This window comes from Ascidia mentula, chromosome 8 (assembly GCF_947561715.1).
Source record: "Ascidia mentula chromosome 8, kaAscMent1.1, whole genome shotgun sequence".
NCBI lineage: Eukaryota > Metazoa > Chordata > Ascidiacea > Phlebobranchia > Ascidiidae > Ascidia > Ascidia mentula.
The window spans coordinates 9,397,950-9,425,806 of NC_138573.1; the positions used below are offsets into that span (position 1 = coordinate 9,397,950).

Genomic DNA, 27,857 nt, shown 5'->3' on the forward strand with positions numbered 1-27,857 from the left:
TTGTTGTAATCTTTTGAGGGGAAATTTAGCCCCCGCATTTCCTAGGATCGGGCATGAAAAGCTGATATTGGGTGCGTTGGTAATTCGAATTTGTCAACGAGGCTAATAAGGTGATGTGTTTATGTTCATAAATCAAACATACCAACTAATAATTTTCTTTAAAAACATGACTGTTGCGTTAACATTCTAATATCGGTTGTTATACTAGCCTCTCTATATAGGCCGTGGCCTCTTATCATACAACTGCACGAACAACTTCAGCACACATAGGTAAAAACAATACTGAACATGTATCTTAGCGCCCAGGAAGCAGTAATGGTGCCCACACATTGTATGTTGTAACATAAAACGAAATGAACTTAAAACGAGCTGCAGATCAATTGATTACAGTGGTGCAGTATGAAAAAAGTGCAAAGCCGTGAACGTTACTGTTAGCTTGAAACAGAGCAATACAAATCCGTTTCAAAAGTTTAAAAATACTTTTGGCAAATTGTTGGTTACGCATATACCGACATGTAAACAGTTATAAGTACGATGTTGCTGCAAACAGTGTCTCCACTTTCTTTGAGGGTTTCCCTGGCAATGTTAAGCATAAGTTGGGGCAATTATGATGATTGTTTATGATAATTGATGAAGGTAATACTGCTGAGTGAAAGAATAAACACGTTATGACAACACACAACACAACGACTATATATACAGCGTAAAACAACATAAGTCAAGTTTTACACCAAGGTGGTGGTTTTCAAAAAGGATGTTTGCTTTAGTGTTTTACTGCATATAACTTGTATTTTTTCTTGCACACTTGTGCCACTGGGGACCATAAAGATACTTGCAAGACCTCCGGAATCGTCCCACATGGGATCTTTTCTTCTCCTGAACATCCAGCAATTTGCGATGTGGTTTCTTTTTGTTTCTGAAATGTTTATTTACATGTTAATACAAATACGCATAATGTTTTGCACCCACAAATATTTCAGCAAAATTCGTACACATCGAATGCACAAAACTGCATTTCTCGGAAAGTTCGGCTTGTTTTCCAAACGTCACAGCAATTATATATGCACTACATGCAGAATACACGTAATGCATTTTAACGAAATCAAACAAATTACTGAATTACCTCCGCCTACTTCGCATGCTTCGTCCATTTAAATTGCTTCTGTAATTTGAACCTGAAGACAGCAGCGAACAATTCAACGTAGAATATGCAGAAGCAATAATTAAGTTTTACGTTACAATAAACAATTAATTAAAATGTTGACAGTATAAAAAAAGATACTTTTGGCCCCATGTTGTTTTACCAACAAAACAAGTTACCTGGTGGGTAGTTAGTTGGTAAGTAAGACTCAATCGTTGAAGTGGTTGCCACAGTGACACTTGAAGGTACTGATGAGAATGCGGTCGTTGCATTAACGTCAAGATTTGCGTCATTATTAACGCCAGAGGGCCGTAGTGCATTAGTATGTGACCGGTGAACGTGACAGTTTGCAGCACCTTTGCAGTGACGAAGTTTCACAAGCTCATTGTTAAGCGCCAGCAGACGTTCCTCGCTCAATTCTAGGTATGTGTTTTCCAACTACAAATCGATTTGTTGATTTTAGACTTTAAACAACTAAATCTATGATCGTAACATACTACAGACTATACCCTGTAATAACTACAGTTGAATAAAAGTTCTCACACACTTTTAATGAAGTGCATATAGCTTATTGCTCACCTGATGAGGATCTTGATTAAGATCAAAGTATTCGATGAAACCGGTGACGTACTCGCAGTAAAGCAAATTACTCGTTTCATTAATAATTCGAACACACCAAAACGTGTTGTTGTTAGAGTTGACGCAATAACATTTGTCCTCACCTGATAAGGAAGAAAACAACAACCAAAATATGTTAATCATGGTGGAAGACTGATCAGCAAAAATAAGACATTGTCCACCACGTGAGAAAGGGCAGTTTTCTAAATACGTATATACATAATTTATGCAAACACAGAACAGCAACCTTCCCAACGAGGAGGCGTAATCCATCTGTTCCGATCTAATTTGAAGCAAGTTATCCCGGAATGAGAACATCTTCGTGGGTCGGTATTGTTTCTGTTCGTCTTTCGTTGTTTTTTAAGGATCTTGTTGTATCTGGCCTCCTGGCGGTCTCGAAGAAACTCCCGAAATTCAGCCAAACGCAAATCACGGTCATGTTGGATTAACCTAAGGAAATTACCGCTTGAGTTTAAAAATGAGTCAATTCTAGGTAGAAAAGTCAGAAAAAAACGTGTTATATCTCTCAATGAAATTACTTCTCACAGCGAAAATTTACCGCATTGGATTAAAACTTGTTGGTGTGGTCGAAGGCGGTTTGGTTGTACTCGGGCATTTACATTTTTTCGAACCAGATCTGGGCGTTTCAAAACGAACGTTTGCTTTTGTCATGCATTGCTTCAATAGTCGCATGTACCTGCATGACACAAGTGTAAGCTCAAAGATATACACGAAAAGTAAATGGAAACAAGACTTACTTCACGCTGACCATCATATCCCTAATGTTGCGTGAAAAAAAATCTTTTCTTCGTTTCTTCCATTTGTTGTTATTTGTTGGTGCTAAAAGATCCAATTCAACGATAGTGAGTACAAAAATTACTTTAATAATATAATCTACCATTCAATTAAGGTTAGTGGAAATGGGTAAATAGTCCATATATAACAACTGGTTTCCTGACCGTCCGCTTATTACGTGGGATAAGCGTCATCACTTTAATGACAGGTTCTCAAATACAAATTACTCTGAGTGGGCAAAAACGACTATAAGAAGTCAAACTATGAGCACATTTTTTGAAATACAACACATTTTAGTATTGTGTTACGAACGTTTATCCAATGAACTCCAAAATTTCATAGTGTTTGTGGGTTTGCGAACCCCTCCTTTGTTCTGTTTAAACTGACAGAGACAGGTGATATATTTGGAAATTATTCGCCATATCTGCAATACCTTTTAAGCAAATGATTGAACTGGTGTCGGTGTGCAAGTTACAATGCGGAGAAATCATCACAAGGTTGCGTAGAAAGGGCGCAGAATATGTCAAGTTGCTCGCTACTGTTGTTTGCCGCTGTGAAGGTCAGGCGACAATGGACATAAAAATAGGATATTTGTTAAAATGATATCGAAACACTTGTGGTTGTGTTCAAAATATCATAGAAAATAAAACTCTCTTGCTAAATGCTAAATAAATACAGAACACACGTATCTCACCCCAACATCTAGCTCGGAATTTCGCCGACTTCTCTCCGATGGTAACCGGTCATTCTCTACATCCAGCAGGTCGAGATCATGTGATCCCGCCATCCCACTCTTTGCAGTGGGATCCCATTGGCTGAAAACCTGTCTATATCTTCGCTTGGTAGTTCGTCTGCGTGACCCGGCTGGACGTTTATCGAGTAACAACTTCAGCTTGGCAAGTTTCAATTTGCATTTTTTCGATAGTTTTAGGACTTTGGCTGCAGACAGTTACAAAAGTAAATTTCAATACAACCTGAATCAAAAAGTTGCAGAGATGCCAGCTTTGCTCTTTTGAAAACACTAAGCATAAAAAGCCCAGTATGTTATGCAAAGTCAGACAGTTCGAAAAACTGTGTCCTCCACTAACAAATAAAGTGCCTGTGCCTATAGACAGAAACAAGACCGTGTTCGTAAAAACAAGAGTCATTTATTCAAGACGAGTTTTTCTCCCTATGCAGACAGCACCCTAGCGTCACGAGGCGAGAAGTACTTCGAGAAGTACTTTCTGGAGTCGATTGTGTGGTTTTGTGTTTGGACGATGCTTCGACACTCCACTCAGTAGATTAGAGTAGTGAGCATGTTCCATTGTAGTGTTTCAAAAGTTTTTAAATAAGTCAAATGGACGTCAAAATAAGATTTTTCCAATTCTTTTGACAAAATAATATTAGTGGTGTTTTTTTCATAAAGTTTCACGTGATGATATTATAAACTCGTGTCAAGAAACTGACATGCCAGGCAATGTTTCATATAACCGAAAGAAAATGCATTCCTTTTTCAAAAAAAAACTACACTTACGTTTGACATTTTCAGGACATGGACACCGTTTTTTGCCTCGATGAGGTCGTTTCCTGAATAATGTCAATGACAAAAGTCTTATGTAAATGTCCAGGACGTTAACATCCTTTTATAGATAAAATAGGGAAATTACTTGCACGAAGTGAACGGAACTCAATTAACAAAAATAAAACCATCAAAACATAGCAAGACAAAAAAGTCAAAGCAATTTGTTCACTTACCTTGTGTCACGAAACTTGTTGCATTTTCGAATTCTGAAAAACAAATTGATCTTAAATAAATAGATCTGTTTTTATCTATCGCCAGAGCACAGCGCCACGCTATTCCCAAACTACTGGAGGCATCGCTACATTACATCAAGTATGTTTACTGTAAGTAACTCACAGGGGAAATGATAGAAATCTGATATCGTCTGATGCTAGACTCCATAAAGCGCGCTGCTTCAAATTATACGGTTCTGGCTTCCCCCAAACAGGAAAATTGGTAACGCTTTCGTGAGTAGATTAACATCAAACTGTCGAACCTAGTTCTTACGCCAGTCTTTAACCCACCTGAGGTATCCCTTTTCTTCATCCATAACGCAAGTCCACACCTGGCGAGATTTACATGGAAACTGGTACTCGACACTGCTGCAAGTCTATGGAAAGACAGATTGACGTTCGATACTCAAGATACTCGATCGGAATTGAAGGAAACAATTCGAAATGCGAAAAACTAAATTCCCAGAAAAAGTACCAACAGACTTTCCCACAATTGATTTGCAGTTTCCTAATAGTAAATCCAATATATTTGATGATAATATACAAGTGAAGGTGGTGTGACAGGCATACGTATAATTACTAATTTAAGTTTTTTTAGGGCAGTACAAAATTAGGCATTGGAACTGTTTTTTTATGCAACATATACTAAATTGCTACTGGACAAATTTAAGCACCAAAACCATTTATAGGAGTTGTGTTTGCTCCACCTAAAAAAAACAATGTTGTACTGTGACGCTACTCCTTAAGACAACACAAGTGAGCATTGAAAGCATGTTGTGGCATTTTTAATGACGTCAATGTGGTTTATCAGACTCTGAGAAGGAATGAATACATGTGTGAAAGTGAGTTCCAAAATTTACACAAATCGTTATCAATTCGTTGAAAGCAGATCAATACCTGGTTTACAAGCGAGTTCACTGTATTTCTGAGGTCTTTTCGAGCAAGTTTGATTGCGTTTTTTAGCTTGATTTTCCCACGTTCAATGAGAAAGCTGTCTCGCCATGGGGGGTTGATACCACTTCGACTGTATACAATAGGTTATAGTCAACATGGCGTTTACTTTAGCTTATTTATATATAGTCCCAAAAGCAAAGTTAACAGGTGGGGATGCAGCAAACCACAATTCACATCAGCAGAGCAGTTTAGGAATATTTTCTGTTTTAAAGGAAATTGTAACATTCAAGCGATATGCTTGACTAAACATCTGTGGCGTGGGAAAATATATTTGTTTTTAACTGAAGTGCAACCCGTATAGGTATAGCACTAACCGATCCAGGAATGAATTTAACTGACTGAAATAAACTCTAATGGATAGTTAGGAACTGGAAGCAACAAATTAGTATTAAATTCATATGTTTGCCCTATATATATGTATATATATATGTCCCAAACACCATGCTCATGGAAAAACATGCCGCACAATGGGACCTTAAATACATATGAAAATGTTTAGTTACTCTGTAATAAGTTGCATAAAGTTTCTTCCATCCATCCAGTCAGGGACGTCCAACCCAGCAAGACTGAGAATGGTTGGAGCAAAATCAATATTCAGTACAATATCACGCAATCTACATAAGAAGACAACATTTCAATATAATTAATCAAAACCAACCTACTGCAACCATTTTTTTTCGAAAATAAGTTCGGTCTGCATGTTAAGGCTATAACAGAATTCATGTTTTACCCTACAGCCTTAAGGCATTTAAACAAGAAGACACAGCAATTTATTAAAGCCACAGAAGCAAAAGCTTTAATGTAGAATGATGTGAAAGTCTGTTAAAGGCATAATTGCTATGACAACAAAAAAACTGTCTAACTGGGAGTTTTCTGCAATTCCAGGTCCTCGCATGTAGAATGGAACTCTTATATCAAAGTCATATGGCATGCTCTTTCCTTTGGCAAGACCAAACTGCCCGATGTGGAAGCCATGGTCAGAAGTGTAGATGATATATGTATTGTCTAACTCACCAAGATCTTCCAACATCGAAATGAACTATAAACAACAAAATTGTTTTTACCGTTTGTTACCAATGTAGTATTAGTACATAAAATTCTGCCATATGTTCTCAAGCAAATAACCTAAATTTCAAAACAATACATTTTCATTTATGAATATGCTGTTAGTTAAAATGAGTTGTTTGTTTGAGCTCAAATAAAATCAATGCTACTGAATATGAGTTTAAAATGACCAGCACAAAACCTCTCATGGGAATAAAAAGTTAATGAGCAATTGTTAAGTGGAGCAGAACACTGTAATTGATTATCAATATGTACAGAACCTTGTATCAGTTTTCTTATTCTGTAACACAGTGGTGAGTGATACACCATTCACCACAACAATTGATGTCACAAAAAAGCAACAAAATAATGGACCCAAGGACAAAAAGAATGGTTTGTTAATCTTTCACCAGATTCAGTTTGTTTTACCTTTGCCATGTGACTAAATTTAAACTTTGTTCTGAAACCAAAACAATATTGTTGGAAAAAAAAAGCTGTTCTTAAATATGTGGTAGTTAATACTGGTGTGCAAACAATCTAAAATTTGTGGAATGTTCCACATTTCAAGTCACCATGTTAGTTGATGAAAATAATGACTTTGGTAAAAGCTCTACCCAACAAATGCACAATTGCCCACATACCGTCACACCATTTTCATTGACCTTTGACGCTATGTGAAGTTGATAAACAGTTGACATTTGTTTTTGAACTGCGGTCAGCATTCAATTTATTGTGTGTCAATATGGAAAAACTACTTTCAACTTATGTACTGGGACCAGTCTACAACAGTAAGTGACAAGTGTTGCGATATGAAACTACTCCACGCCAGAAAGTTATCTGTAGTTTCCATACATGACACGTCTTACAACATTTACTCTTTTTTAGTGAGTTGCATACTCACAACATACTATTCGATTCATTGCATATTTACTTTATTGTGGTTAGATATAACCTTGCCTAAACCCACCGTAATTTAGTGAAACTCATGAGAAAAAACGCTTGTTTTAATATGATTCCATTCCTGGTTTTGTGAAAAACAAGCCTTGTTAGGCCAGTATTTGAAGTAATGCTATGAACAAGCCTAAAAAACTAGGTAATTTAATTTAGCGTTTGGCAGTAAACAAAATAAAAACATCCCGCCTTGCATAGACTTGTTTAAATCTTTGGAGCAAGAAAGGTGACGTCAGACTAATTTCAGGCGTTCGTCACTTGATGTTTTGATACAGTCTCGTGGCCGAAGTAAGGATAAAAGAACAACAATGTAAAAGTAAAAATTAAGAAAGAAAACAGGCCAAAGTAAACTATATATAAATAGGAGACGTTAGTGCTCCACAACTGGTGTGCACGCAATTAAGCCAGGGTGTAAATACAACCGTAAGATTTTTTTGAAGCTACTGTGATGTGATGAAAGGCCATTCATTACTTTGTGTATAAACCAAAGTTTTTCACAGTTATCACCTTAGCTTAAATGTAAACGTTTGGTCTGCAACTAGAAGTAACTTTAACCTCTTGTCACAGTAAAGAAGGCTGCAAATACAACACAATTACGTTGTTCGTGCTCGTGTTCAAACATGTTTCGAAGAAAAACATGTGGCCACATGCCCTGCACGTGAAAGTGACGTAGATTGATTGATGGCAGGGAATAAAAGCGCAGATTTAATGAATTGTGCCAGGTACGATCGCACCTGAGATGAAAGAAGACGGACAATTTACCCAATCAATCAACATTAAGATGCACTTTCAGTGAAATACAAAAGTCTACAACAGAAATCAAACATACACAGGGAAATATTTTTTTACTCACACTATTTGGATACATCTCAAGAAAACCCTAAACTAATTAGATAATAACTTGACTATACATAACCTTGTAGTATATATTGGAACGCAACTGCTACAACAGACATTTTCTCACAACGTACCTTTTCAATGGCGTCATCCACAGAACGCAGCGTTTGAAGTCGCTTCTGCTGCAGCATCTGTGAGAATCGATGTTGCGTTTCATCCATATGTTCTGTGATTTGCTGAAGTATCCAATGTTTGTCAGGGTTTGGAATATGATTGTAACTTGGTGTTCTGCAATGTACATACCATTAACGTTTGTGACATATGGATAAACAACAGACTTGGTTTATTGTTTTTCAAACCATTGTTAAAAGATTACTTTTCTTACACATGCGAAGAAACGTTATGATAGAGATGTTGATATTGTGGAGCTCCATCTTCCGATCCATGTGGAGCGGGAAAACTAAGCATTGTGAGAATGGGGCGGTCGGGATCATTTTCTTTGTTGCGGATAAAATGCTCAACACTTCGGTTCACAATCAAATCAGTAAAATAATCCTGAAATAACATCAACATTATTATTACAAAAACATATATAAATAGAAAATCAATATTTGGATTTTGTAGAATGTAGTTATTTAATTAATGGAAAAAGTTATTTTTAAGCACATGTAATCATGGACCTAATTAAAAAAGTGCTGTAATTGTATAATCTATTTTTGTACCTCATCGTAGCTGTCACCATGCTTTTCTTTTCTGTCGTTATGCCTCAGTGTATAGTTGTAATATCTTGTATTCCGAATTAAACCCATCCAATACTGCCAACCCGAAGGCACATGGCTTCCATTGTATTCATTCAAATACTTTCCAAAATAACCTACACAGCAAAATGACACAAACAATTCATCCTTTTCCAACAATTTTCACATAGGAAAAACAGTAGAGTAAATAAATAAATATAGCTTACCAGTTGTGTATCCAGACTGGTTAAGATAAGTGGCAAATGTTCTTGTTTCAAACTTTCGCTGCCAAAGTGACGATGAACAGTTATCGTTATTGGTCAAAACATGGTGGTTGTGGGAGTAGAGACCTAAACAATCACGCTGCAAATTAGTGGATTGCTTAAACATGCAAATAAATAGTAAATTTAATTTCTTGAATACATACTGTAAACTAAAATTCACATTGTAATTTTCACAAACCTTAAAAATATATAAATTTACTCATTAAAATACACATAAAACAATGTTATTTACCAATCCTACAATTAAGTGTTATCAATATGCCTACCTGTTAAAAAAGAGCTTCTTGATGGGCAGCAGATGGGTGAAGTAGTAAATGCATTAGCAAATGTAGCACCACGCTCAATTACTCTTCTTCTGGTGTGATGCATGACATCCATTGACCCTTCAAAAACAACATCATAATGTCCAGTAATATAATGAAGGAATTTGCATTCTGCATGGAACAAATACTAATGAACAACTTTATTTGGAATATTCAGGTTTGTATTTCTTGATTCACTTTATTTTACATACATATAAAAAAAGACATTTGTTCTTCTTCAATTGCTAGAATTTTTGCAAAACAATAACCAACGAAGACACCTTCAAAAGTAGTATATATACAAGGTGTTGGTTTTTTTTATTGATAGGGTTATACGATGATTTTTAAGAAATGTGACAATAAACACACAAATTGTTTGCAAGATTTTCCTATAAGTACAGAAAGTAAACATGTTTAAAAAGCGTCAAATGTAGTACCTAACATTAGATCTTGATCATCAGACATAAAAATTACTATGTTTGGTCGTTTTTGAGAAGATGTAGCTTGCCTGTCTGCAGATGCAAGACTCCTTGAGATGCATAACAGTGCTATAACCAAAACCTAAAGAAACAGAATTAAACAGCTTGATAGATATACCTCAACATCATTAAATAACAAAGTCTATTAGTTTTATTATATGTTTTGTAAAATCAGCTATTTTTTATATTTATTTAGGTAAAACACATCATGCAAGCAGATTAATTTGCTATAACACACCTTTAGTGCTTCAAGATGCATTCTGGAATAGGCACCGGTCACAGCAAATGATAAATTGACAATGAAGAATTAACAGGTTATTCTAGAAAATCATACCTATTGCTGAAACTCTGCAACAATATACACAATATCCATAGACCATATCCATATAGATAGTAATAGAGAAAATGTCAAGAATGACTACAGGAATCAGCCTAAGTAAGACGGTGGCCGGTGGATCTGTCTTTTTACAAATCAATATATTCCAGAAATCCATATAGTAATATACTTTTTTTTGTTTTGCAATCACAGAAACTTATAAGTTATTTTAGCAGACTAATAGAAAACTAAACTGTTCGGCCCAATAACTTTAAAAAAAAACAATCGAGCCAATATCAGAAAGATACATGATCCCCTATACTTCCATAAAAGATAAAAAAGTACAGGGAGGCCATCTGATCCAATGCTCAGTTACGACATATTTCTTCAAAGCAACAGGTGCTGTTGTTCATACCTGTACAACAAGTTTTTTTTTTAGACAGTACATAAATGGTCACACAAATACCTTATGGTGCAAACCACAAAAACAGTTCTAGTATGTCATGCCCCTATGACTACAAAAAAACTAATGTATTACATTGAGGAGTGAGTTTCAACCTTTTTGTACCACAGCCCAATAAAGCCATTCTGATTAAGCAGCGATCCGTTAAAAATCACATTAGATTTCCCTCAGTTTTATATTTCAAACACATAATTATTTTTAATCGATCATAGTTTTGTTTGATTTACACCGGATTTAGAAAAATCTTAATACCACTGCTGCACCATTTTCCCACTGCAACCCTTACAAAACAACCAGTGTCGAACCCACCACTGCATAACTGCCACGTACAACTCTTTACCAAAAACATTGCTGATAACAAAACAACATGATTCGAATTAAAAAAACAAACCGACTTTCTTGAATCCTTCGTTTATTGGTAATCTGTGTCTTTGAGTATTATGCAGTGCTGTACGAACCAAAAACTTGACAAAAATACTTCGTTTCATTCAAATTTATTAACATACGCAATACTGCATTACTCTCCCCTACGGTTGGATGCTCGCATGCTAGACGCGCCTGGTTGAAACTAGCGCCTTTGTTGGTGCGATGACAAGCTGGAAAGCAATTGGCAGCAAAATACGTGTAAGTACAAAGACATGTGTGCACACTGATCACATAATTAGCAGTAGGATCTTAAGTAGACAGTTATCATAATATTGTTACATTGGCAATGACGACAAACTTAAGCAAGAGTAAACCTACATGCAGGTTTTACAGTTCGATCTAAAATATTTGCATTGCGACGCAAAACAATTCATCCTAATTCCCGAAACGTGAATATGTATTGCAATAACGGTACCAACTTGCCCAAAGCCTACGTTGTTGTGAAATAAACAAAAACGATAACAAACACGAACACCATTGGCGATAAATGTGGTCCACTTCACGTAGTAGGAATCGTCGAAATTGTCCGTGTGTTGTAATATACATCGTTAATCCCACATTGGATGTAGTTAAATCAGAAGTATATTAGTAGGCTATATTACGGAAAAAATCTTGTGTATAGTGTATGGGTAAAATAATTTTATCCTTCTTTAACAAACACGGTTTATAGCCTATTTGAAAAAATAAACATAGGTCAAAGCCAACTTTACACATTTTTTTAGACTTACGAAATAAATAATGTGATTTGATCAAAAAGCAATTCACAAATCTCACAAATATTGTAGACATGGCATGTACATAGTTAACGTGTCGTATGACAAGCATACCTCTAAACATGTATTTACTGAACAAATCGATTGATTCCGTCACAAGTCGTGGGTGAGCGGGGCAACCACCTTAAGCCAACAAAGCGAACCGAAAATCAGCGACAAAAACCTCATTTACCACGTGTAAGCCTATATAGCCTATAAAAACCTAAAAAAATTCGTGTCGGTATACAGTTTTTGAGAAAAAAACAGTTTAATAGCCTATACAAGTTTCGCATTACTGTCACATAATCAACGGCCCCTTATTGATGATACTAGACAACAGAACGTACCACACGCACAGTATCTCTTCTGACTAAACTTTTCTGTGGTAAATGGTGTGTTTGCTTTACAATGCCGTCATGGGAGTTATCGGAATTCGCTAAGACGGATGTGGTACTTCACAGCGTCTAGTTGATGCGCCAACTGTCTGACGAAGATAGGTTGCATTTTCTATGATGAATGAAACGTTTATTACCGTTGTTTGAAACGAAATTTCATTCTATCTGGAATATTGAAACAGTAAAAACACACTTCAACATTAACCAAATAATTTATATTCTGTTTTATATTCAAACAACATTTTGAACTGATAAATCCACACTGGTTTTCAGTAAAAAAAAGCAGTAGTCCTAAGAAAATGGTCCAGTAACAAATCTCTTTTTCAGTAGTTCGCAAACATTTTAGAGCACACATTGAATCCTCTGGATACTTTTGGGGTACACTTTAAGGTCAATTTAATTCAATACGCCTACATAGCTGACGTATGACCCTGTTTACGTGAACAAATTGTATTACTTCAGGCCTTAATTAATATCTGATAGGCATACCCTTAGTCTCCTAACCAAAGCTTGTGCTTTTAAGCCAAGTATTACAGTAATAATTTGCAGTGGTTACACATTATTATTTATGTTCTCATTTTTACACAGTATATGAAGTTTATAATGAAACTTTCGTATAACACCTGGCACTATTTCATGGCACACAATTTATACAAGTGGACTCTTTAGGCCGACGCTATGACAAATAAACAAAATTGAACTCGAACTGTTAGTTATATGAAAAAAATACCCGAAATTCGCACAGTATTATATACCAAATGAGTGTACCTATGATCAGTAAACAGCCAACCTTATATCACACCTGACTAATTGTTTCTAGCGGCAAGCATCTTTCAACATGCTTCACAGCAAGTGTGATTTTACAAAGAACGTCCATTGTCTACTGCGCACAGAAAGCTATGCAAACCGAAGCCCCTCAGAGACAGTTTTTCTGTTTTTTCCTTTTTCTTTTTTCTCTCTTTTGCGTTTATTGGAACCAAGCAAAGTTCCCGCCGATTATTTCACTAAAGAAATTTAAACAGTTTTAATCAATTACGACAAGCAAGATCCTCCAAGGTCCTTAAAGTAGCAGTTATCAATGGGAAGACATATTCATATTTAAACAAACAAATAACACGCGTTTGGTTTCACAACAAAAGAACCATGGTCGAAATGATTAAATTGAGCTGCATCTCCAAAATGACCAAATCAATAAACCTAATTTTGGTAAAGGTTTGTACCAGAGGTTGTTAAACCCTAATATTTAAGGCAAGCCAAATAGTTTTTTTTAGTTCATACCCCAATATTTCTCCATACATTCGGGATTGTGTTGCGACGTAAGAAGAAAAGATAATAAGTGCGTAAATATCCGGAAATTATATGGGGGTGATTAGGGTAGCGTCAACATGGTTAGGCGTGCGCTTATATGCCTAGGTTGACAAGTCATTGCAAAGCTTGCATATAAGTTGTAAACTGACATGCGACAATCAAAAGGTTTCTGACCCATGCATTCTTCAGCTGTCACTGATGAGTAGAAATTTTCTATCGACAAAATAAACTGTAATAGTCTCATATCTAGCCAATGGCGTATAGGCTGTAGACCTTAAGGCAAAAAAGGTCATTTTCATGTCCCTAAATTAAAATTGAGCAAAACGATAAAATTTCAACCAACTTTTATGACTCAGTGAAATTTGAAAGAAAGGTAATTAACTCAACTGGTCGAGTATATTTATCCAGGTCAATACATGCATTTCTCGAGGAACGCTTGTAAAATTTGAGGCTTGCATGTTGAAAACAAAGCGAGCTGTAAGTTATATGGTAATACGACCTAAACCGGTCCGGCGATTAGAAAACACGTTATAAGCTAAATAGATTTCATCTTTCACTTCCTTGGTGCACCTACATTTAACGCCCACCAAATTTTGTGTTGACAACGCCACTGAAGTGTGTGGTGGTTTACTATTGTTTCTACGTTTTTTTATGGAAACATAACGTGGAGCCCGAGTTGGTTTGATTGGATGCGACTTATGCCATTTAATTTTACACGAGTCGCATGTTGCAAAAAACGGTTATCCTTCAAAACTAAATGAAGCTTTTGGATGTCTACCTAAAACATTTGATATGTCAAAAATGCAAACGAAATTAAAAACCTTTTATAGTCATTTTTCGTACAAGTTGGGTTAAAATTTTCCATGGTTAAATTGTTTTTTGTTTTGCTCAGTATGTGACTATTAAACAATGTTCATAAGCTTCCCTACTGCCCCTTCACAAAAAGTAAATATCCGCATTTCAAATAGATTTTGATTGAAGAAGATGAGACATAATTCTTTGGTAAGCTTTCGAATTACAATAAACGAAGTCTATGGATAAGCAATATGACGAACGGAAAAGATATCAAAAAGGTCGCAAGAAATGTGTGGCATTCTGAGACATGACCACCGAGCAACTGGAAAAATGGAAAGTATCAAGATACTATAATAGATATGTGCTAGTGGAGAAAATATTTGATCGAAAGCTGGCAAATAAGCATTGTTCGAAACACAACTTGAATTACTTATTGACAATAAACGGGAAAAAAGTGTCTCACGCAAACTTCATGCGACATTACTCAGTCCTTCGTTTGCAGAAAAACAAAACAAAATCACCAAGCTCAACAGTCCGACTTCAGTTGTGCACATTTTAAGGCGGGCGTGTCGCCTATTTTTTTGCTACAACACTCTGCATAGGTTATATAGTACATAGTAGTTACATTTTTGTTTTTGCACTACAAAAATTGTTTAATACTGCGGTGAAGGAAAAAATGTGTCAAAGAATAAATAATAAATATCGAATACACATGAACAGAACACACCAACGTTTGTGTATTTTAAATAACTCCGGTATATAGTGTCATTACAATAAACAAGTTGTCCTTCTGGAAGTATACAAAACACTGGTTTGATATCAATCAACCATTGTACATATCTCTGTTTAGGGTTGGCAAAGCATAAAATTGCAACGCGCGATATACCAGTGTGACAGTAATGGCAAATGAGAAGCAAGATAAAAACAAGGAAGACTTTAATGCTGTATTAAACAATAACAACCGTGATCATTGACAAACTGTTCTTCGTGGATTTTATTCCTGAAACAAAAATGGCAGCAAAACAATCCAATGCACAAGTGAAATTACACTTGTCTTTATTTATACAGTAGAATTACGACTCGAATCCACAACATCCTGTGTCTGCACCGCAATGCTGGAGCTGTTTTTACGCCTGGATCGAGACCATGACGTTGTCGATAAAGTGGTGACTTCATCAGGAATGGCGTAACGCCTTGCTCTGATTGACTGATGATGATGATGATAAGGCGGTGGAGCAACTTCTGCCTGTCGATGACGTATGACGGCGCGGTGTGGTGTAAGCACTGAAGCGGAACGATTTACTTGAGGAAATGTCTGCTGGGGAAAACGTGGAATTTGCGGAGAGTGATCCGGGGACAGTTGAGTTAAGTCCACCCAACCTTTTGAAACTAACTCTTCATCGTGACGTACTACCATCATATTGACCCCTGCATGCCGACTGTATTTGTTTCCGTGAACGGTGACGCCACGTGACGTAAGAGTGTTTTGCGGAGGAACTTCCACTCGACGGTGTAAGCTGTGTGACGTGGTAACTGATGAACGCTGCTTCGGTGGCAACTGTAAAGAAGCGACATCGCTGTTGTTATTTCCGTTTCTTTGACCTGGACGAAAATCCACCGACAATGGTTGGGATTCCATTCGACTGGAAGAATGAAGGTTCATGAAGTTTGTTAAGGTGGGAAGATTAGTGTTTTGCTGATCAAGGTTCGCTTCACTCCACGAGCTTTTCTTGCGACGAACCCACATATCTTTGCTGTTGTTGGCGTCGCGCTTTGATGTAACGACTGGCGTACGCCGGGGAAATGACATAGTATTCAAATTTCCGGAACTCGGCGCTTTGGGCAATGGCGTAAGAATCCCAGCATCAGCAATCGCCCTCTGAAAGGCTGAACTTGATCTTGGCACGTCGTAATCCTGCTCAACTTTGCCAAGTTGCATTGCGCTAACAGACTTTGTTACCTTGCTAGACGGGACGCCACTGGCATCAGGTAACTGGACAGCACATTCCTCATCAAGTAGATCAAGGGAGCGAGATCTTTTGTACCGCGCCACAGGTAAGTGTTGGGTGGCAGTAGAGGTACGTGGCGGGTTAGGATGAGAATGAATGAGAACATTGTCTTGGTCTTTGTAAAGACTGGTGTGAATGTTTGGACTAGGCGTTCTGCTGAGGCGAGCAGTGAGTTCGCGCAAGTTTTCAAGCGATTCCTGCAATTTGCAGTGAGAACAACATATTTCAAACCAAGAAAACAAGAGTAAACTATTTAAAATAGTCAAATTATTAAATGTGCCGTATCAGACTTTATATGTCTACGAACTGAATTCTCTTGATTAATCGCCATCAAAAGATGGGCTGAACAGAGATTTGGGGTTAATGAGTCATTATCAACACGACGATGCCGCAGGAACGATGCCGCAACACGGCGATGCCAACTGACGACAGCTTATGGTTTCATAGTGCCTTTTTTCTTCGATCGTCTTGCGCTTGTTTGTTGTTCCGCATTGTGTTTATTATACACCTGATGAAGCGAGAGGTACTCGCGAAAGCTAGTGCGCATTTTTTAATACAAAAGTCAGTCATTTTAAAAGAGTGGTAAGTCAAGAGACATCAATTCGTATTTAAAATAGGGTACTTTTTATGACTCAAAACGTACCTCCATCTTCGCTTCAAATTCGCTGTCATCTTCATGCTCACCACCAGCAGAAGGTGTCCAGGTGTGCTCGACGTCATCATCAAGGTCATCCTCACTTTCAGCCAAGCCCGCTTTCACGTTATCATAAATGCTATAAGGTCTGGTACTGGATATCATTTGTAACGGAAAAACTCCAGTTTTTGAATGTAAATGATGATGCGGCATGGAGGCCGCTTGTACAGAGTTTGTTAGCCGTTGATCTGAGGTGTATTGTTCAGAGGAAGATCGCCCGCTGGCCTGTCGACGGTTGGAAAATGTGAATGTGCTGTAGGTTCGAAAAAACGAGAGAAAAATAGCAGAGAATCATTGGTTTGTTAGTGATGATTGCTAATTAATGCTCATTAACTAGCACTAATAACATGTTTGAGGTTTGAATGATTTCAGACACAAAACTACACTTTAAAAATTCTATATGATATGTAAGTCTTGTTTATAACTGCATTTCCCAAACAAACTTATCATAAACAATTAAAAATCACACATAAAAAAATATATTTCGCAATCAAGCAGTACAAATTGGTTCAAAGAATGTAGTGGATAGTATACCATGCATGTGCCCCAGTGCAAGAAAACACAGATCATTGACAATTGATCAAATTTAATGATGAACATGAGCAAACAAAGGTATGTGAACTTTGGTCTACTGTATCTACTTCATTTGTTCCTTTGTGTTATTACATTACATAAGTTAATACTTTGCGTTATTCTAGACCAGTGGTTCTAAACTGAGGCCCCAAGCAACTTCTAAAAATGTGCACTAATAGATTGATAAATTTCAATTTAAAACTGCTTTGAACAATGTGTGTGGTGTACACAATAAGACTAGACAAAAGCCTGGGAGGGTGGTTTGCGACTGGTTTAGCGAGAATAACTGCTATAAACCAAGGCTTCTTAAACTTGTTGTGCTGTGACCCAATTTTTAAAAAAGAATTGAGGGTTTTGAAGATATTGATAATCATTGTAATTGGTTGGCCAAAATTACTCTGGTGAAATGTTGTCTACAAAAACTTATACAAATTGTGTTGAGTTTTATGTGCATGCATGTGTTGTGGATGCCATGACAACAGCAGTCCTACATTCACCACTTGACAAAAACAACATAGTGTTGCCTACAATCTTCACCTGTCTTACCCTGAAGCGCGCTATGCAATCTTGAACAGCCAGCGAGGCTACCAAAATAACACAGTTTAATTATAAGCAGGGTGTTTACACATGCCATGAGGTTAAATTGCTGCAATATTTTGGAAGCATGACAAATGGTACATGGTGAGTGAAATTATAAAAAATGGACAATTACAGCTATAAAGTAAACTGTATGTGGTTAGTTGGTTATGTTTATTAACCTAACTCTATAAATGTAACTGAATATAATGTAACTAAATCCGACAAAAAGTGTTGTACAAAACTACATAATTCTTACCTGTGATTTGTGAGAAGGTAATGTGTTGGTGTTAGTCTTAAGCAAGCCTGTGCTTTTTGACTTGACAAATTTGGCGTTTTTCACAGTGCTTAGGTTTGTGGAGGAATCACTTTCATTTTGTGGTTCTTCATGTGGCAGCCATTTTATAGCACTACTCATCAAGGGACTTTTTTCGGTGGGCTCAGTAGCTGGAGAAACTTTGTTTGGACTTGGAGTTCGCCATACTAACTTTGAACGACTGTCATTGCCTCCAGGGCTTGCATCAGGTTGACTAGGTTGGGTTGAATCTGCCGAAGAATAATTGTTGTCTGTTGATGTGGGAATTTCAAGTTGGGGAGGAGTTTTCTTTGTGTTAGTGGATTTTTTAACTGGTGATTTATGCATATGACCATTGTCAGACATTGAATTTTCTTTTTTGTCCGTAGTTGTTGCGGGAGGAATGTTTCTTTGGCCGGGGTTTGTTTCAGCAACAGTGGGTGATTTCTTGGAACTTTTTCTTGACTTTGATTTCCTGCTGTTCGCATGTTTTTTTACATTTTCATCTTCAGTTATCCGTGGAATTGTTTTTTGTGATACGGTTTGAACAAGTGAAGGGTGTGAATCAGTTTCTTCCATTGAGTTTGTGTTTTTGCCATCACTTGCCCTTGAAGCCTCCCCTGCTGTAACAGCACCGTTATGAGGACCATTTTTAATGCTTTTTTGTTTCTTGCCCTCCTTGTGCTTGCCCTTGCGCTCAGATAGCTTGTTCGTTGTAAAACTTAGATCTGTAACATCAAACACTGGTCCAATGGTATTTATAGAGCTTAAGAGTTTAATGGTAAAACAGTTGTTTGATTTTTCTTCATTAACACAAGGTTTCAACAAGACATGTCACAAAAATTAAAAGTTACATTTACCTGGATTGACAGATTTTACAGATTGCCGAAGACCTGTTTCTTGTTCAAAAGTTGGTTGTATCTTTTTACCAAACGGAAGTTTTGGCATTTCATCTTGACCTGGAGGTGGAGGAAGTTCCATACCTGCTCTTCTAAGTTCATTCATGTTTACCTTGTGATAAAAATGTGAAAAAAAGTTCCAACACACGCATTTTAAAATTTATAGCTTTATTTATAGTTATTTACTATTTGTAATTTCTTATTGCCATTATTATTAAGATTTACCCTAAGATGTTCAACCACAGCATCATCATCAGCACCAAAATCTATTGCTAGTTGTTCTTGCAGAAAGCGAACAATCTCCTCCATATCCATTTTCTTTATTACAGCTGGAGATAATTTAATAAAAATAAAAAATGATGCAAAATCAAACACTCTGATTTAATTTTTGATTACGAATACATGAGTACAAATTAACTAATTTGGTGGATGTTTATTGTTAGTTTTACATATCTGGCTTAATCAAACTACTCTCAATAGAAGAAACAATAGGGTTTATTCTAGTTTTACCACAGAAATAACAAAGCGTCATGGAAACATTACTAAATCAAATGACAGTACCAACCTTTGTGCATTTTTAAGGTTGTGTATGACATTGCAGTAAGAAGCCTTTCTCCCTCAAGCACATAAATATCCCATAAACGCAAAGTGAGTGGAAATGGTGAGCGGTCAAGAAAACATTGAAAAAACCACTTCATTGTATATAAGCTTGCAAAAATTTCATTTTTGTCCTGGCAAATTTTTTTAATAAATAGTTATTTAACTTTCATTCATCAGTAAACTACTATTATGTTATTGTATAATGCAATACTAATATATGGCAACAAACCTATTAGTGTACTGGACAATACAGAAGTATACAATGCTTACAGATCAGCCAACCTTATGCTACATTAAAATAACAGAATATGCAACACATTGAAAAGAGATTGGATAAGTAAACTATTTGCCACTCCACTCACAAGATGCTTTTTTAATCTTGGCATCATTTTCTTAAGAATTTTGTCATGGTGTTCTTGGAATCGCATTAATTTGGGAAAGCCAGGGATGAAAAATCCATGCATCAAATGCTTTTTTCCATACAAGAGAGAATGTAAAGCCCAAAATGCTTCCTGCAAATGACCTTTGGGAATTAACTGGGGACAAAGTTCCTAATTGCCTCCTGGGCCAATTTGGGATAATCAATATATTTGCATCAGATTGGCAAGACTTTTTATGACCACTAACATAATGCTGGGTTAGGTTCTGGTTTTAAACTTATACGTTACCTCTTCACTCATGTACATAAGCAACAAAGCAGCAATTTGGGACATTCCCTGACAATAACCAACTTCTGTGTTGTACATAGAATAAGCAGATAAAACATCAAACAACTGTTGTTGCTTGATACTGAAAAAAACCCATATGATTAAAAAAGATAGTACCATTAACACAAGGTACAAAGTAAATTTAGAAACCACCTGCCAATGAACTATGAAGGGGTTGGGGGAATAACAACATGCAAATTAGTTAAGTTGGTAAACGCCAACTATGTGACATTTTCTTAAGATTAAAAGTTTAATATTCAACAATCAAAAATTTGCTGCCGGAACATTTCAACATTAACAAATATAAATTGACACTAAGCATTACCTGTATCTTTTTCTAAACATGATATGATCACGATACGTTCGATTAACATCCATGTCAATTTGTTTTATATCTGGAGAATGTTCATGTGAACGAGTTCTCATCTCCTGCAAATCAGAAGCCTTAGTTAAAATTAAACAATGAAGAGTGTGCGATCCACAAACAACATTTGAATGCTATTTCAAGACAAAGAAATGTGAAGGCATGCCAATGGGATCAAAGTACCAAACACATGGTGTGACTAGCTTTGAAAATAGTTTTCTATGAACTGCTTTTTGTTTCATTCTAATGTAATCTAATTATATACAACACTTTGTATTGACATTAATAATCAACAAGTAAACAAGCACATCAAAGAAAAAAAACTGAAAAATTTTTTTACCAAAATAATTCATAAATAAAACTTTATTCAAATGTATTACATAAACAATACTCAAGAATAAAAGACTATTTGCACCATGAACATATGGCAATGCTTGTGACTCGTGATTATATACTTCGACATATAATATTCAATGTGCTATTATAACAACATTGTATCAATAATTTACACTTTGTGCTAATAATAATTTTTGTATTTTAATAATTGTACGACATGCCATACCATCATGTTATATATAAAGCAGTAGCATTAATGTTAGTGACTGCTAACCATCCTTACGGCTAATTGCTTGGAATAATCCATCATGTTTACCACACTTTTGCAATATGTTATGTAATAATAAAATTAATGTTGGTTGCCTGTTGGAAAAATGGGGACAAATATGAAATATCTCAATATCTATTTTTGTGGTCTATAAGGTCAAGAATAAAATTTCAACACACTTGATAAACAGCTGGTTCATTTTCCATGAGCATGGACACATCTAATAATAATCTCCATGCATCACCGCGCATATTTAATGGAATTCCTTTGTAAACCCTTTCTCTGAGCTGCACAAGGTAAGAAAATATAGATTTAATAACAAAACATGTTACTATCCAAACAAGTTAATACAATGAAAAAAATAAATAAGCAAGCTAAATACAAAATTAGTTTGTAAAATGTTGGTCTTATATCCAATAACAATAACTCTAACATAGCTGTAAACAGTAAATGTGATCTTTTAGAATACCTTTTCTGTTCCCGCAAATGATGGCCATTTTAGTAGCATTTTTACCCATTTGTATTGTCTTTTCACTTCAGTTGCTTTTCTTCTCTCCTCTATCAATCCAGGGACATCACTGAGTTCTTTTTCACTAAAAGCATTGTTTTATTTTTAGAATTATATGTTGAGCCCAACCTATCACAATAAATCTCATATTCAGAATCATTAAGACCGTTGGGATTTTTTTAAACTTTAGTGTACAATATACTCTGTGTATTGTGTCTGAATCATTGGATTAAGTTTTTATTTACCTCACAAAATTGCACAGCTTAAAAAATGTGTAAAAAAAATTTAAAACAGGCTTTTAACTATTCAGACTGGCTAAAGTTTACTTTTCTATTTAAAATTAATTTACAGTAAACTTTTTTATATGGCCCAATCAACACAGCTGTGTGCTATCTTACTGTAAGAAACCATATCTGTCGGTGATTTTGTAAATTCTTGCATTTGCATCAAGCCAATTATCTTCCTCTTCCTCACTATCCTCACCCTACAATATAACAACTTTCATGTAGAATGTAAAAAAAAATGTTTAATATTTTACACATATTAATATTTAAAAATTCAACATTGACCTAAAAACAATTGTACCTTTTTATATCTGTTGACAATGTCAAGTCTTTCCTTAGCTGCTCGTTGCAGAGCTTCTTTTTTGTAGTCCTCTCCACCTGGTGCAAAACATTTTATGTTAATTTCAGTGTGTAATGAACACTTCTTGGACATTTTGCTTACACACATAAAGATCATACCCTAACACAGACAAGATGATAATCTTTGTAAACCACTACTAATGTGCATTTTGGAAGACTACATTTGCATACAGATAAAAAATTCTAATCAACCTTAACATAAAGGGCACAATATTTCTGAAAGATTTTAAAGCCAGTAGTCACAGAAGTAAAAAAAATAGAACAAGAATATAATGGTAACTGTTTTATTCAGGTATAATTAAATATAGAAGACAAAAGCTAAACAATTTAATTGTTACGGAACACAAAATAAAATAAATATACACATTATCAACCACAATAAAATGTATATATGTGCCTACTAGGTTTACAGTCTTCGCAGCCTAGCTGGAATAGTCACTTTTTCCTGACAAGTCAAAATGAGATTCCAAAAATATAGCTAAGGTTTGAACTCATGAGCCTGGGCTGACCAGGCCCAACACTCTACCAACTGAGATACAGGAGCTCTGCGGTTTCAAAGGGTATATTGTTGCCAAGATGCACCAGTGTATCAAGCGCACAACTCGCCAGGCAACCTTCACATAAATGTAGGGGATTTCTACCACTATAATCAAAAAGTGACTGGTCCAGCTAGGCTGCAATACCTTGGCTGTGAAGCCTGTACACCCAATGATCTTGATATGATATCTGTGATCACTAAGTAACCTGCGCAGTGGGGCCAATTATACATTTGCATGTAACATTAACTGTGTTGTCTGATTATAGTGGTAGAGATCCCTTATATAAATGTGAAGGTGGCCTGGCAAGTTGTGCGCTTGTGCTCTAGTGTACCATGGCAACAATATACCCAATGAAACCGCAGAGCATTGGGCCTGGTCAGTCCAGGGTTGTGCATTTAAACCTCTCCGGGAGCTTGAATTTAAAGCCTTTAAACCTAATGATCTCAAAATGATAGCCATGATGAAATTAAGGACCTGCAGAGTGGGGTGATTCTGCCAATCATGAGTTTTCATGAAACGTTACTGCAATACATGTGCCTACATACATTGTTTTGTTCAAATGTTTGACTTCCCAAACATAATTAATTTTGCTTGTGTTGACATGAGAAATAAATGCCCTTCAGTAAATAGGACCATAGAAACACGCAAAAACATTTCGTCGGTCAGATCGCCCAAAACATAGAAAAACGACGCAAATTCGGTTTTGTGTCACTTTGTTTTTACACAGAATGTTGTAGCACTAAGTTGTAAACACTTTAATTATGGACCCCCTTACTGAAAGCGGCACATTTTTGTTTCACTGGGTCTATTGCAGATTTAGTAATTATGAAATAACAAACAAATCTATTACACAACAATGCCAATTCTTACCATTATGCTACAAAAATTGCTGCGCTTGGTAACAATCCACGAGACACTTATGTTTGTCGTGATTGTGACAGTGATAATACAGGTCGTTTAAAACTAGACTAACGCATAGTATAATGTACATGTGTTTTTTCTGACAATCATTTTTAATTTAAACGAAATCCAGGGGTGACAATGCTTAGATTGTCACCCCTGTTTGTTTGTGAGGGGTGACATGTCACCCCAGTCACCCCTAAATCGACGCCTATGAATAGGACCATATTTTTCTTTCATGCAAAAAATTCATCATAGGCCCCATGCTATTAACAGAACCAACAGTTGTCACATTAGTTCAGTGACAATATCTCTTTTATGATTTAAATTACTACAACATGCTTGAACATATAATCATAAAGGACCAGTCTAGGATTTGACAAAAATGAGTTCCCCCAATAACAAACAAGAGTAAGACACAGCTCATTTTTTAAATTAAATTTCAGATTTTTTTTTCCTGGTCTTTGTCTGTTTCGGACAAAATCTGAGGTACAAATTATTTGAAATCTTTTAAGATTTTTTTTTCAATTTTTTGGACAATCTGGAATGTATGATCTAGACCAGTGGTTCTCAACCTCGTAAGTTTGCGGACTTTAAACTTTTAAAACAATTTTTGTGGACCGATGGACCAAAGTAGACTCTTTGTGAACTTTGTCTTACGTCACAATGCTGCATTTTACGGAATGTGAGAAATTCTAAATCAGTTTAAAATTGGATGTTTTATTTCTTCAATTAATGGACAAGCCTTCAACATCTTGCATTTTGCAATTGAGATATAAAATGGTAATATATTTGGCGGACCGGCAGGAAAGTTGACGTGGACCAGCGGTTGAGAACCACTGATCTAGACCATTGCCAATTATGGACAAAAGTTTCTGTTTTTTTATCATGTAATCTGGATAAGGTTGGATTTTTCCTCTCAACCTTAATAAAAACTACCTGCAGTTAGACGTTTTCTGCCATTATTGTAGTCTACAACATTGTAACACTGAATCGATCAACTAATCACCATCATTACTGTATTTACGACATTACTTCAATTGTCTTGATATAAATACTTTTTGGGTAAACAATGCATGAGGTAAGAAACACATGATTGCAGTGTGACGGTGATTGTGTTTTTTTATCTGTTACAAAATATATAGTGTCTGTAATTAGGGATATCCTACTATCCAGAACTGGGCTCCAAGAAACGGAGATGTGCCAATCTTGCCATGACAATAATCGCATGTTAAGGTTGACACCCAAACACAGTATAGGACTGTGTTAATATGGATTCAATTTGTCCAACAAATTTCTCTGGAATGAAGACCATTGTTTTGGCCTACTAGGTCTCATCAGTGTAGCTTTGATGACATGTACGATCTTGCCAGCTAAACAGCCAGGCAAACACTTCCACTTTGTAGTCTATATGATGGACTATTATGCGATTGCTGCTAATGGTTGCATGTCAAACTAGGTGAAACCCCCTGGAGACAAAACCAAACCGCACTGATGTGACCCAGCAGGTTAAAAAAGTGGCCCATGAGCAGCTCACCATAAACATGTATACATAAAGTTACTAAAATACTCATTCTGACAATATTTGTTGATGCATTGCTTAAAGGGATTTAAAATTTGTTATATTGCCCAATAACCTTTGTTGCTTAAATAATATTAAAATGAAGTACATAATATGTTATTAACTTTTTCGACTGGTTACCCGACAAAAATGCTCAAGTTGACCTCACAACTAAATGTGAAATTGGTTGACCACAAAACTAATTCTAGAATAGATAGTCCAAGTAAAGAAGCCTTGCCTTTCATTTTGGTGATACAAAGGGGTATAAATGTGAAAAGGAAATACTGATTATTTACACAGAATAAAATAACATCCAGGCTGATCTACATTTCTAAACAATACTGTCAATGTCATAAGACAATGAATACAGTTACTCTTCACAAAACTGTGGTTAGCAAGTGCCATACAGTGAAGTCTCACTTGGGATCAGCAGTTCAATAATTCATAGTTAACCATACAGGATGTGATCAGAAGAACTATTACCATGAATAGTTATAAATTATGTCAAAGCCATTGTGATACACCAAAGAGAATTTATACAACTGAATGTACTGTCAGTAAAGGTAAGCTTTACAACAATGTTCAATTGATGTTTATTGAAAATTGAAATAAGATTTTTGCTAAATGATGGATGGAGAATTGAACATCCAAAAAACTACATATTATACACATTTTTTGTAGACACTTTGCACAAAAGAGCATGTATATAATCAGTGTCTTTACAATTAGTGTTTTTGAACAAATATTTTGTAATGCTACAATATGGCTTTTCTGGCAATAATTTTATTAAATCAACGTTTCGGTTGCTAATGTGCAGAATAACACAGCGTAGACAATGTCAAGGAGCAAGAAGTAAGAAAAAAATGCTAGAGAGGAAAAAGAAGATATAAAAAATGAGTAAGGAAATGTGGGGCAAACACATCCGCACTACAATTATCAGCAACCACAAATTATCACTTAGTGACAAAAAACAAAACCCTGTTTCCCCAAACACTTGCTAGGCAACTCTGCCCATGCACCTTGTGCATTCCAAAAACAGTGCTAATATGTGGTTGCTAATAATTGTAGTGCAGATTCCTTATCATTCTTAATTTTGACTTTTTTCTTAGTTTGTGCGTCTTGGCATTGTCCACATTGTGTTATTCTGCGCATTCACTTTTCTACATCCTCATGAAGGCTGCTGCATACCAACCAAAACTTTGATGTAATAAAATTATTGCCAGAAGAGCTATACTATAGCATTAAAAAATGGCTGGCAGATTCAGTGGTAATTTAAATATTGTGTAACTTTCAATACATGTTACAAAGCCAATATACTGATAATACAACACAAAATGATGAAAAATGCATTTTGGAAGTTTTCTTAAAGTGAATTAAATCGATATATTGAAACACCTCTTTACTTACTCATCTCAGCTAGACTTGGCATGTTTGTTACTACTTGATGTTGTTCCTCGGGGCTTGACATAACAATAAAAAAATCAGCAGACTGGTAGAGTCAAAATAATAATCATGCAGGTTTTGTTCAGGGTTGCTGTGGACAACCACAAATTCTAAACACTTTATGTACCATTCATCCTGTACAATAACAGTATAATACAGTTTGTCCATGAATACAATGTCACCATGAAACGAGTATAAACAGTAAATACATGCCATTAACTGCTTAAGGTGTTAATTTACACCCTTTTGCATCTTGATAGTTCACCGAAAGAAACCTGTTGTTTTTAAACCATCAAAGTTTGTTGTCATTGACTTCACAGCGTGTAAATTGGTACTTTTAGTGCTCACCGAAATCAACGCAGCAATCAGTTACTGCAGTAAACCCTTGAATGAAATCAACTAAGCGTTTGTGGACAAGTTCAAAGCAAGCAAAACTTATTTACACTTATTAAAAAATGCATTTCAAACTGGACCTTTTCCAAACACTTATTTTCCATTTCGAGATTTTTGAAGATCTTAACTCCTCAGTCCTCACTCAGCCTGATTCCCTGGTAAAGACCTGGTCAAC

General features: G+C 35.9%; 2 protein-coding genes across 3 annotated transcripts; both read right to left on the minus strand.

The window, feature by feature from the left end:
• Nucleotides 1-278: 278 nt before the first annotated feature.
• On the minus strand, nucleotides 279-10,273 carry LOC145911559 (extracellular sulfatase Sulf-1-like). Its single transcript, XM_082998946.1, has 22 exons — nucleotides 10,157-10,273; nucleotides 9,877-10,000; nucleotides 9,404-9,520; nucleotides 9,081-9,203; nucleotides 8,839-8,990; nucleotides 8,502-8,671; nucleotides 8,251-8,404; nucleotides 6,148-6,323; nucleotides 5,788-5,898; nucleotides 5,228-5,354; nucleotides 4,622-4,707; nucleotides 4,292-4,324; nucleotides 4,071-4,123; nucleotides 3,249-3,493; nucleotides 2,988-3,105; nucleotides 2,518-2,599; nucleotides 2,319-2,456; nucleotides 2,007-2,209; nucleotides 1,721-1,863; nucleotides 1,321-1,579; nucleotides 1,124-1,175; nucleotides 279-916 (listed from the first exon to the last, which is right to left on the minus strand). Exons 1-22 carry the CDS (start codon nucleotides 10,175-10,177, stop codon nucleotides 772-774), a joined length of 2,832 nt encoding a protein of 943 aa, XP_082855072.1. The 5' UTR covers nucleotides 10,178-10,273; the 3' UTR covers nucleotides 279-771.
• Nucleotides 10,274-14,560: 4,287 nt separating this feature from the next.
• On the minus strand, nucleotides 14,561-27,420 carry LOC145911558 (uncharacterized). 2 transcript variants are annotated; one of them, XM_082998944.1, is made up of 14 exons: nucleotides 27,254-27,420; nucleotides 22,788-22,864; nucleotides 22,601-22,686; nucleotides 22,164-22,287; nucleotides 21,874-21,981; nucleotides 21,052-21,155; nucleotides 20,688-20,808; nucleotides 20,382-20,531; nucleotides 19,985-20,150; nucleotides 19,645-19,748; nucleotides 19,381-19,531; nucleotides 18,485-19,248; nucleotides 17,026-17,301; nucleotides 14,561-16,579 (listed from the first exon to the last, which is right to left on the minus strand). In XM_082998944.1, the coding sequence occupies exons 1-14, from the start codon at nucleotides 27,312-27,314 to the stop codon at nucleotides 15,434-15,436; spliced, it is 3,438 nt and encodes a 1,145-aa protein (XP_082855070.1). In that variant the 5' UTR covers nucleotides 27,315-27,420; the 3' UTR covers nucleotides 14,561-15,433. The 2 variants fall into 2 exon arrangements, with proteins under 2 accessions (XP_082855070.1, XP_082855071.1); XM_082998945.1 differs by having other exon boundaries at nucleotides 19,375-19,531.
• Between the last annotated feature and the right edge of the window lie 437 nt (nucleotides 27,421-27,857).